At 44.3% G+C, this 12758-nt stretch overlaps 1 protein-coding gene across 4 annotated transcripts in view; it reads right to left on the reverse strand.

Annotated features, from left to right (window-relative positions):
- Atp13a5 (ATPase 13A5) overlaps window positions 1-11483 on the reverse strand; it is a 128009-nt gene extending 116526 nt beyond the window's left edge. For 2 of the 4 annotated variants that reach the window (XM_076548668.1, XM_042259124.2), the window contains exons 1-2: window positions 11369-11483; window positions 10634-10822 (exon numbers count right to left, since the gene is read on the reverse strand). In XM_076548668.1, coding sequence (XP_076404783.1) covers window positions 10634-10693 — 60 coding nt within the window. In that variant the 5' untranslated portion in view covers window positions 10694-10822; window positions 11369-11483. Of the gene's footprint in view, window positions 1-10633; window positions 10842-11368 lie in introns of those variants that run through there. The other 2 variants (XM_076548666.1, XM_015993296.3) reach the window with 2 other exon arrangements.
- Between the last annotated feature and the right edge of the window lie 1275 nt (window positions 11484-12758).

Consider the following 12758-nt stretch of genomic DNA (forward strand, 5'->3'; position numbering starts at 1 on the left):
AGAACTGCCAAGATCAGTGAAGATACTGTGGAGGTTTGGATGAAAATGACTCTCATAGGCTCATAGGCCCATTCTCTTCCTGCTACCTGCTGAGATATAGAACTCTCAGTAACCTCTCCAGCACCACGTCTGCCTGCGTGTTGCCCTGCCTCCTGCCATGAAGATAATTGACTAAACCCCTGAACAGTAAGCCAGCCCCATTTAAATGCTTTCCTTTATAAAAGTTGCAGTGGTCATGGTGTCTCTTCATAACAATAGAAACCCTAAGACAGATACTTGCAGGACTTTTTTTTTCTTTTAAGCTGGGAACATCTTATTACCAAAATGTCATCTCACTACTTGGGAGGCTGAGGCAGATCTAGCTCAAGGCCTGCCTGGGGTACAAAATGAATTCGAGGCTAAACTGGGAAACTCAATGAGGCCTTGTCTCCAAATAAAAGTCACAAAAGGTTCTGGAGATAAAGCTCACTGGCAGAAAGCTTGTTTGGCATGAGGAAAGCCCTGAGCTCAGTCACTAGTATGGGGATGGGAGGAAGAGAAGCGGACAGTGGTGGAGGAAGGAGGGGAGAAGACGCAGGGAGAAAGGAAAGGAGGGAAGGGCTTATAAACACCACCGTAATATTCTGAAATATGGGCCTTCCTGAGCAAAGAGGAAGAGAAGCCATGCTTCTGCTTCCTTGACCAATGAGCCTCATGAACCTTGGTGAGAGGCCTTTGTTAGTCCCTTCTCAGCTTTCCCCAGGGCATGAGATCTGCTGCTGGAATGGAGGTCTTAGTGAAAGCATTGCTTCTCTAGCTGGCATTCCTTTGTTCAAATGCTCTCCCTGGCTTTCCAGTGCTTTCTGACTACAGCCTAGCATAATACAGTTCCTTTATGCTAGTTAACCTCGAGTATCATTTAATTTTGATGACTATTCCTCCAGACAGGGCCACTCGATTTTTTTCCCTAAAGATTTGTATCATCCAACACCAGTAAAGTCCACCAAGAGATGGAGTTTAGAAATGGGAGGGAGGAGCCGGGCGGTGGTGGCGCTCGCCTTTAATCCCAGCACTCGGGAGGCAGAGCCAGGCGGATCTCTGTGAGTTCGAGGCCAGCCTGGACTACCAAGTGAGTCCCAGGAAAGGCGCAAAGCTACACAGAGAAACCCTGTCTCGAAAAACCAAAAAAAAAAAAAAAAAAAAAAAAAAGAAATGGGAGGGAGGAAAATAACCAGAGGTGATATAAATGACGATATAGGGAAGTGGACGGGAAGATTAGATTGCCCGATCCATTATACATGGTTCCTTGCAAAAGCTGGGTTTGCCCCATGTGATTTCGGGCTTTTATTCCCTCAAGTCTGTTTCCATCTCTCTACTCTGGATAATACCCATGTGATTTTGGGCTTTGATTCCCTCAAGTCTGTTTCCATCTCTCTACTCTGGATAATACCATTAGCACATCCCTGGGGGAGTGGTTGTGACGGCGGGAGAGACGTAAGCAACGCAATGGATACTCATTGTGGACGGGTGGTTTGGGAAGAGCTTCAGGCAAAGGAGAGGTGACTGGTTGCTGCACACCAAGTCAGGGTTGGCAATGGCAACAACGTACATTCCAGGAGTCGAGAAACGAGACCTACCACTGGGTAGTGGCAGGACATCAGATGAGTCCACTTGTTTTCTCTCTAAACACCACCATTCCTTCGTTTCTTTGATTCTGACTAGAGTTCTGAATTTCAGATGCCAGGGGGTGGACCTTAGCCCTTACTGTATTCTCTAAATCTAGGACACAGAACCTGGAATTAGGACTGACAATGAGATACACACATGTGTGGGGTGTTTATCCACCAATCCCAGGTTCCCCAGAGTTTTCTTGAGTGTGAGCAGCAGGAAATATTAGATAGAAGGATTTAGATTGTGGAGCTAAACAGATAGAAAATAAAGGATAGCCTAGAGAGGGCCTGGAACCTATTCCAATGAGCCCTGACAGTCTCCGCCTCAGGGTATTTATAGAGATGCCAAAGGGTGGAGCAAAGATGTCCCGTGTCGTTGCCCCCCCCCCCCGCACCAGCCCCCAGCCCAGCCAAGTGCAGACCATCTCAGACACCTGCACTCAGGCCTGTGGTCCTAATCATCCTCTCTATGGAGACCTGCTGGGTAAAGCCATGAGGAACCTGAAAACGGGCTCCCACACACATGTTGTTTCTCAGAGACTGTTGTGTAATATAACAGTTCAGAGCCAAGTTTCTATGCAGTTCTGACAAGACGGTCCCTGTTCTTTATACCACATCCCTGTGCCTTCTAGAAGCTCTTTTCTTTTGTTCCTCTCTCTATCACTTACCAACTATGACTTAAATTGGCTGAAATTTGGACTTCTCACGTGAAAAATGTAGCTGCTAATAAAACACAACAGAAACAGTTTGATATCGGTTAAAGGCTGAGGACATGTCATGAGACAATCAAACTCCAATCAACCCTCTTACTTAGCCAGATGTATGACTGGGGAAGCCCACTGTACATGTTCTGGTGCCTCCCTTTCCTCCTTCACAAACGGTAATCATCAATGACCTCCTGCAGATGTGAGACAGTAATAAGACAACCCAGAAAGCATGCTCTGTGGTCCCTGCAGTGTTCTGAGCACTCAGTACGTATTGAGTTAATATCGTCACGGGTGCTACACAATTCAACAAAATTTCCACAGATTAGTGGCTAGTTCTTTTGAACTCACTGTAGAGTAATTTGGCCACGGGCAACATGCAGAACAAAATGTTATTTCTAAAGGTGATTGATCCGCTGGCTTAAGTAGATCTTTTACTTTTCCCAAAGAGAACAAGTTGTCAAAGTGAAAGTCAAATAGAGGCCCCAAATAACACCACTCGCCTTAATGGTGTATGAAACTGGAGAGAAGGGCTTGAGGAAAGACCAAATTAATTCAAAGATTAGCTGACTGTAGTAAGTGCATATTAAATCGTGAACTCATATGCACATACACACAGGGGAGGGAGGACACAGCTTGGCGAGGAGAAAGCAATACAATATGGTGGTATACTAGAGCATCCTGCCCCTGACGCCTCTGCCGTGTGATCTTGTCTGTCTGTTACTTCACGGAGCCCCGCTTTCCACAAGTATAAAATAGGAATCTGATGAGGTACTAGCCTGTAGGAAGCACTTCTTAAAGTGCTGCTTGGTTCTCACCTAGGTAGTTCCTGCACTTGCCAACAGAGGAGGATCTATGATGGATGAGATGCCTGGGGAGAGCAGTCCTGAAGTGCCACCTCTTGGAATCCTTCCACGCCTGTGGTTCCTTGCCTTGGGACATTCCTGCTGCTGAATTTTCATTGTGTCTAGAATACTAACTAACCAGTTTTCACAGCTCTTCATATTCCTATTTCCTGTCCATGGGTATAGCCATCTGAGATATTAGGTTGAGTTTCCCACAGCTGTAGGCACAGCAGTATGTGAATGAGGTGCTTTGGAATGAATGTTTTATTTTACAGCTTACAGCACATTCACTCAGTCTTACATCCTAACGGTACAAAGTTACTTGTTCATCCAAGACATAGCAAAAGCCTTCTCCCTGCTACAGACGCCTTCTGGAAAGAGCAACAGCAGTTGAGTTTGCTTTTGCTTCTGTTTGTGTTTTGTTGATTGTGGTTTCCTTTACCGTGACGCGTTTGGCTGTTTCATGGGGGAGGATGTTCTAATGGCCTTAGAGCATTTCTCTGTGCAAACATCCAACTTTAGTCACTTTAGTCAAGGTCAAGGAGATCAGATATCTGTTTTCTTCTGTGAGGGAAGAACTCATCATATTTTAGCTTTTATTTTCAAACAACAACCCCAATACTACCTTCCTATGTATTAACAATTCTCCATTTGTTTCGTCTGTTTGGACATAACACATCATATTCCTTTACATGTTCAAGAAGAGACATTTCTACAACTCTGCCTTTTTCTCTACCTTTCACAGGACATCAAAGTTCTCTTTAATATTAAGATAATGTTATGCATATTAAATGGATCAGATTGGTACGGTCTTTATTCACAAACCATTTATCTCAATTTGGCTACATGTTTAATTGATACTATCACTGAATATCAGCCTAGACATAACTTTGCCAATCATATCTTGTATTCATTCAATGAACAGCACTTTGTATAGGAAGAGGAAGTCTTTGTTCTATTTAAATTTGTATATTTACTTATTTTTGGAGTTCTGAGACAAAACTTTGCCCTGTCTGGCCTGGAACTTGCTACGTGGACCAGACTGGCTCTGAACTTTCACTGACCCTCCTGGCTCCTCTTTTTTGCAATTGGAGGCATGAGCCACCATACCTAGAAGAGCAAGTCTTGAATCACCTTTGCTTATGTAAAATCTTTCTTGATTATCTACTTATCTATCATTTAATTTTCCTAAGAATCTGTGAAATTGGTTTGGTTGGTTATTAAAAAATAAATATGACTTATTTATTACTCTATTTGCAAATAAAACAAACTGAATTTGTTGGTGAAGCAAATAGGAGACAGCAGCAAGTGTGGACCATAGGATAAAAAGATGCCCAACTGGCTAGCAGGGACAGTTTCTAGAACCAGTTAAGGCTAGGAGACAGCATGAGATGCTCTATGACAGGCCATTTGGGGAATAAGAGTGCCACTGATCAGAAGAGGAGCCTCAGAAAGTTTTTGGTTCCAATTCCTTGCTAAGAAAAAGTCAACAATTCTATGTGTTTGGCAAGCGGGAGTCTACTATGTGCTTTAGAGGGTTTCAGTCCTTCCCAGGTCATGCATGTCCTTGTAGGCCAACTAGTATTCTAGTGCCACTTACTGGCCTTAGCTTCTTGAAACAATATAAAGTATAGAATTATAAGTTCTCAAATTTTTTTCTGAAAGTCTGAATTTTACTACTGTGGTAGTTTGAAAGGAAATCAAGATTCAGGACTCTCAGCTCTTTCTCCAGCACCATGTCTGCCTGCCTGCCATTCGCCATGATGGTATTATGTGCACTGGATGTCGGGTCCCCTGGAGCTGGAATTACAAACAGTTGTGTGAGTTGTCATGTGGGTGCTGGGAATTGAACCCAGGTCCTTTGGAGGAGCAGTCAGTGTTCTTAACCACTGAGCCATCTCTCCAGCCCAACCCCGCCCCCCTGTGATGACAATGGACTGAACCTCTGAACTGTAAGCCAGCCCCAATTAAATGTTTTCCCTTGCAAGAGTTGCCACGGTCATGGAGTCTCTTGACAGCAGTAGAAACCCTAACTAAGACAGCCACTAAAAATAACTTCCTGGAACTTTACTTTTGAAACACAGATTAAAGCAGAACCATTTTTATTTTTACTATTCTGTCAAACAGACTGGTTTTAAGATCTCCTAGGACCAATTTTTATGGCTATATACACTGGTAACTAAAATTCACTCATGGTAAAAGTCAAACACTTCCATCACTGTTTCATACATAGCTATCAAGCCCATATCTCTGCCATGCTTCACCCTATGTTACTAATCATTTAGAACTACTGAGACCTGTTATAGTGTATCTACCACATCTCTTCCACTTTTCATCTTGATTGCATCACTGATATTGTCTCTCCCTCACATCCAGGTGTCACATGGAAATTGATAAGCTTCTTTTCATCCAAGTTGTTAAAGATATTAACAGGTGTCACAAGAAAACCAGTAGGACTACCTTCTATATTTCAATAGGTACTTTTCTTTTTATTATTATTATTATTATTTTATTTTACAATACTATTCAGTTCTACATAACAGCCACAGATTCCCTTGTTTTCCCCCTTCCTGCCCGCCTCCCCTTACCCCCAGCACACCCCCCATTCCCATCTCCTCCAGAGCAAGGCCGCCCCCAAGGACTGAGATCGACCTGATAGACTCAGTCTAGGCAGGTCCAGTCAGTGGTGGCGCACGCCTTTAATTCCAGCACTCGGGAGGCAGAGCCAGGAGGATTTCTGTGAGTTCGAGGCCAGCCTGGGCTACCAAGTGAGTTCCAGGAAAGGTGCAAAGCTACACAGAGAAACCCTGTCTCAAAAAACCAATACTACTACTACTACTACTACTACTACTAATAATAATAATAATAATAATAGGGCTGGAGAGATGGCTCAGCCGTTAAAGGCTAGGCTCACAACCAAAAATATGTACTTTTCAATATTGATCCTTTGGATGTCTTTTGAGAGAATGAGGGGATGTCCTTTAATGGGTGTAAGTAAAGTATGGCATTGTACGCAATGATTTATATATTCATGTCTGATTTTTCTTAGCAACTCTTCACACATTTTGTCTTTATGAAGATGGCACTCATCTTCAGTTACAATTTTCCAAGCTTTCATCAGAGAAAAGAGAAACACGCTTGACTCAACTTATCCTATCTGCCTGCCTCTTCCATTTGCATCTCCTAAACACAATGTAAATGAACCCCTTTCTTGTCATAGCATTCTCCATATTTTAGACTTGACCCTCACAAAATTTGTTGTATTGGAAAGGCAAGTGGTCCCGGTTTCAGGCAACCAGCAAAGTCTAGAGAGATTTCTACACCATTTGATTAGCAATGACTGCATCCTGGATCCTCTGCCCTAGAGAAGTTCCTGTTTGTGGGACAAGCATTCCCCCATGTGAAATGCTGCCCTTGATGTTCTATGTCCTCTACACCAAACAGCAATTTTCCTTTTTTGAGTTGTTCCCATTTGGGATCTTGACACCCAAGCAGTCAGTATTAGCGTGAGAGGAGTGTCTAAGGGAACCATTTGTAACTCAATTGAGTGAAAGTGGGACTGGTGAGCCTGATGAGACCTAAGTTAAGGCCCTGCTCAGAATGTATGAAGAGTTCCCATAGACGGAGGACCCTGACGCAGAAGCTAATGTGCACAGTGTGCCTCCAGACCTGCCCGGATCACAGGCATGAAGTGGACCTGACCATGATTTTCTCAGGAACGGCAGTGTGTTCAACTGTGATGGAGGCAGCCAGCAGCTCCTTCATTCCCGACATCCAGTCCCCCAAAGCCACCAAGATCACAGTCCAGTACCTGACACTAGGGAGCTTGTAACTCGATTAACACACTTCAAGTTTCACTTCAAGAGAGAATCTACTGGAATGTACCCCAGGATAAGAAACTTGTTGAAGACCTCACTTTCCAATCAGTAGAGAAATAGAAAGACTTCTGAGTGCTGTGTGCCGCAGCGCTGGGCCTTTACTGTTAACTGGGCCAAGATGACAGATGAAACCTCTTTCCTGTTTGTCCTGCCCACGTCCAATATCTACCCAAGATTAACTGTTGCCTCCACTCAGGCCTGCTTTAAAAATGAGAAGCCTTGGCCCTCTGGTGTGCTGTATTTTACACTCACTTCATCTACCCGATGGGAGTAATGTGGTGGTATATAAGTTGGTTTAGCAACAGTATGTGAAGACTTGTACTATTTTTGGATTCGGAGTGTCTGCCAAAAGTGATGTTTTTTATGTCTTTTGTACGTTGTTTTCCCTTCCTATATTTTGCTATATATAAGCTTAGTATTTCAATTTTAAAAAGAAAATTCTAAACCATTTTAAATCCATCATTCAGCTTCAACAACCGGGTGAAAAAAAAAATCAAAGATGAACAACTTTGTCCTATTTGGGGTATTTTTGTAAGAGTCACAGGCATGGATTTTAATAACACTTTTGCTTTTTTGACTTAATTCTTCACTTACAAATATGTCCACCTTTGTGGACAGAGGTTTAATAAGCTTTCTTATACATAGAAAAATAAAACAATGCATGTCGTTCATCGATACCCTTCTCACTTTTCTTACTGAGGTTCAATGGAAGAAAACTCAGGAGAGAATCTGTACACACACACACACACACACACACACACACACACACACGCACACACGCACACGAAGGAGTCCATGAATCCCCATGTGTTGGAATAGAAACGCAATGATGTCTCCATAAACACTCAGAAGGAGCTGTAATGCATCCCAGACTCTGGGACTCCCTGCTGCCTGTTACCTGCCTTTTTCACCTAATATCTCTCAAAACAAAGTGGCAGCGACAAGCAACTCCGGTTGAATAGCTCATCGAACAACCACAATTTAAACCCAAGTCATCCTGAGGCGAAACTCATCTCCCTGGCCGTTGTGATACACAGCCTGGGGGGAGGGGGTATGAAGGCTCTCGAGGACTATCAGTGAAGCTGTGGGTCCTTCAAGAAAACTGACAAGAGAGAAGGAAAAAATCTCTCTGTGACTGGTGGGGCTGGAAGAAGCCCCTGGGAGAGGCCCAGATTTAGAAAGAAGAAAATGAAAAGACGGAATGAGAGCTGGGGTTATAGTGAGGACGGTGGGAAGTAGAGGGAGGAGGTTGGGAAGGTCAGCAATGGCCTGCAAAGTTAGCGTGTCTACGCTCCCGGGCAGAATGAGCGTCAAATCACCCGGAACTATGGCAGGACAGTGTTCAGTCGCTCTGCCTTGGAGGATTCCGGCCCGAGAGTGGGAGTCAAGAATAAGGCTGGAGCTCAGTTCTCCAAGCTAACATAATGCTTTTTAGCTATGCTGGGCCCAGCAGAATAACCCCAGATTGCCCTGGAATAATTCCCAGGCCTTCTCCATCCGCTTAAAATTCTTCCTGGTGTTGGACTGAAGGAATGTATTATTTGATCTAACAGTGTCTACTTTTCACCTCAAATCCCCTCCCACACTCGCCACAGATTGTCGGCTTAAAGTGGTGAGTGTAAGCAGAAGTCGCACTGGTCCCTGGAGAACCTTCAGCGAAGGAAGAGCAAGTGAGGAGACACTGAAGCATCACTGCTTTGGGGCCTCAATGTGGACACTAAGCCAGACCCAGGTTTACTTTGATCTAATGGTTGTTTTTCAGAAAATTCATTTCCACAGCGTTATCATCTGGCTGTTTGACTAAAAGCTCCAACCTTTTCGGCTTTCCTTCTTTGAACTCTGCAGGCCCGACAGCACTGAGCAGTTGATTGTAGGACAGGAACTATCTGGAACTGAGTCACAGATTTTTGGTCACCTCACCCAGTTACCGACTGGCTGGAATAAGGTCGCAGGCAGGCTGTGTGCTGCCTGCCCCACAGTGAGATTTGGGGGAGGAGACTCCATTGCCAACCTGCCTCACAGAATGCCTTGACAACGTAAGGGTGTCGGAACACGGTTATTCCCAATAATATTCCCAATTGAGGTTTCCAGCGGACAGCTCTACAAATATTTGCTCAACTGTAAAAGCAAAGGAAACCCGAGCATCTGCCCCATTACTCAGTCCTTTGATGGACTCTGTAAATAGGAGGACTAAAATGCCAAATGCAACACAAAGTTAGGAAACAGTAAGAGCAACATGAAGCTTTCAGGACCACTCATTTATATGAAAAAAAAAAATCAGAACCGGAGGAAAAAGGATTCTAAAGCATGATGCCATCATGAAGTCCAGTGAGGTACAATGATGCAGAAGAGTGGGCTGCATTTGTCATCTTTAATTTCCCAGAGACCCCAATAAGAAGGAAAAAGAAGCTGTTAGAATTAACTTGTATAATAGATTCTATCCAACTCAGTCCACCCTAAAATAGCATTTCAACCTGTAACCGATATGGAATTATTAACAGGGTATTTTAGCTAAATTCTAAGTCTAACATGTATTTGACACACAGAAGACCTTTTTATTTGGACCAGCTGCTTTCCTGGCACTGAAAAAAACACAAAGCAGCCATCTTATTGCACAGCATATCTGTAGATTAATTACTTATTAATAAAGAAGTATAATTAATTAATAGTATAATAAATATATAAGATTAATAAATAAGAATAGTGGAGTTACAGGTAAAGATGTTATAAGGACTAAAGAGGCCAGATGGGAAACTGACACTTTCTGATAGATGAACCAAGATTAGGGGTTCACTTCAGCCTCTGTTCACTCTGCTGTCCCTTCCCAACTGTCTCCCATTTTCTCATTTCCTATTCTCAGTGTCCCTATGGGAGACACTGCTGGAGAGTGGACAAGCCGGGGTATAAAGAGTCAAAGAATGGGCTCGATTTGCAACCTGTCTAATGATCTTGGATGAGTTACCTAACCTCCTTGGTCTCAGATTGCTTTTCTAAGAAACAGGATTAGTTCCTTCAGTGCTGGGTTGTAAGGATTAAGTGAAATCGTAAATATAAACTGCTCAGCATCGAATGGACACTATAGAGCTTTCACATTTTTAGTGGCTACTTTTTAAGATTTATATGAGTTTAGAATAAGGGGCGGAAGGAAGAAAAGGAAGCAGAAAAGAAAGAGAAAAACGGAGTGTGCGAAAGTCTCAGACTCGTTGCCACTTCTCAGCACTTGGTGCCTCGAGGCCCCCTTGATCTCAGTAACTCGGTGACTTCCTCCCGGATCACCATAGTCCGGGCTGTGCAAACAAGCCAACAGGAGACTAAGAAAAGAAAGTTCCCATTTCACCAGTTTCTCCAATGCCATAGTGACCCAGGTGGTCAGGGGGAGAAACCTCAATGGGGGAGCGCATGCCCAGGACTCTGCAAAGCGTCTCGGACACTGCTCACAGACTCTGCCATCCAGAGCTACATCTTGCTCAGTCCCTCCAGGTCCCCCCATGTTACCAGACTCAGACCCTTCCAACCCTTGACCACTTGGAGAAGACATGAAAAGAGGGGGGACTCACCAGCTCATTCTCCTCTCCTTCATTGAGCAAAGCCTGATGGGCGTTCTTACTCCTCTCCATCTAGAGCAGCATGCGTGGGTCCCTTCTGACCACGGCGCGAGGGGATGTCAGGGCCACCTGTGTCTGCGACTCAGACGCTGCTTGTCATCGCTCCTCTCAGGTGCTTACAAAACCCGCTGGCACCTTGCCCTTTACAACAACAAAGGAGGAAGGCAAGGCTCTCCACGGCCACGGGATTGGTCTGCTAATTTATCTGCTTGATGTGTGTTTTTTTTTCTTCCGAGTGTTTATTTACCGAGCTACATGTGAAGTGCCTCCAGACTGAGGGAATGATGGGAGGTGGGGGTGGGGCAGGGGCAGGGGCAGGGGCAAGCTGTTGCACCAAAAAGTAATTTTCACATGCAGCCCATGAAAGTCCCCACCAAAGAATGGGTATGGCCACCGTGCTAAAAACACAAGGCAACAGAGTCTTATTTGTCTTGTGAGCGCTGTGGAAGCTCTTGGAATTTAGAGAAGCTGTGAACACGGAGTGGTGGTAATAGAAACTGGAGAAAGGGGTATAGGACTCCTTCTGGAATGGGGGGTGGGGAATGGAGTTCTAATCCCTGCTCTACTGATGACCCTGGATAAATCACTTATAGTCTGAATTTCCGGTTTCTGATATGTAAAATGTCAATGATAATTATAGGGATGATATAAGGGCTCATGATGATGTTTGCAAAAGGGCAAATGTACCTTCTGCCACCTCCATTGAGAGACAGGCAATCATCTTCTTCGCAATCATGGCACTAATCAAGGAAGAGACGTTTTGGAATAACTACGGAATAACTTGACTCCACAGTTCACAAAACTGGAAGAGGGGAGAGAAGAGTAAGAGAGATGATTATTAAGGATATAACCTGAATTTTCCACCCCCTGAATAATCACCCTTGAATTTGATGTTTTTCTCAAAGGGGGTAGGAAAATGGACCCATTCTTGGGTTAACTGGTTAATTTTTAATTAAGCATACACACACACACACACACACACACACACACACACACACACACACACACATACACCAAACTTTCACTATTTTCCGTGTGGTTCATTGCATCTATCCACTGAAGGGAATCCTTAACCCTTTGTCTGTGGAAGAAAGTTAACTAAGGTGAAAAGCATCACCTGTTGCTTGAATGAGCTCATGTGTCCTCCTTGACATTCAGGACAGATGAAGGTAATTCCCTGTGGGAGCCCACAACTGACTCAGTTTCCCAGTTTGAATCTGAAGTCTATTCTGAGTCAATAGAGTTCAAGCTTGCTTGCTCCGGGGCTGTGAGAAAGTCCTGATTATCCTGCAGAGCCTCCTTGAAGGGCTGTGAGAAAGTCTTGATTAGCCCACAGGAAGGAACACACTATCTAGCTGCTGATGCCAGCCAGAGGTACATTGAGATAGAAAATGAAGCTGCCTGCTCCTTGACTCAAGGACGGGATAGATAGTGGTTGAATGCCTGCGCTGTGCATTGTTCTACCTCTGTCCTTCAAAACTGTGTATAAGCTGGCTGTGAAATAAACTCGGGGCTGTCCGGCATTGACCAGCAGGCCTCTTAACTCTTTCCTGTCCTCTTCATTGTCTCTTCAATCCGCACGCCTCTACCCAGCTCCCCAGTTGACTGTCGGCAGGCTCCGACAATTCCCAGCCCTGGATGACATCACCCATGAGAACACATACAGAGTTACAGCTTTTCATGTCAGCAAAGTGACCGAGGTGACCCTTGTCCAGAAACCTAATGGTGCCCCAAATGTTGTAGTCCAAAGTCAAGGCAGGTTCAGATTTGCGGATGGCATTCTGGTAAGCTCTAGAGAAAGACATGCGCGGCCACTCTTTACCATTTACCCACAAACCCACTCCTGTTTCTTGTAAAGTAATTTCAGGGTTGTGTTTGTAACATGTCTAAAATGAATGCACCAATGAGTCATAACTTGTCTAAAGTGGGTCCAGGACCCCATTCTAAACAATAACAATAAAGGCAGCTAAGGGCAGCTGAGGGTCTCTCTCTCTCTCTCTCTCTCTCTCTCTCTCTCTCTCTCTCTCTCTCTCTCTCTCTGTCTGTCTTCCTCTCTCTCTCTGTGTCCCTGTTTTTC

Source organism: Peromyscus maniculatus, chromosome 12, assembly GCF_049852395.1.
Source record: "Peromyscus maniculatus bairdii isolate BWxNUB_F1_BW_parent chromosome 12, HU_Pman_BW_mat_3.1, whole genome shotgun sequence".
NCBI classification, from domain to species: domain Eukaryota; kingdom Metazoa; phylum Chordata; class Mammalia; order Rodentia; family Cricetidae; genus Peromyscus; species Peromyscus maniculatus.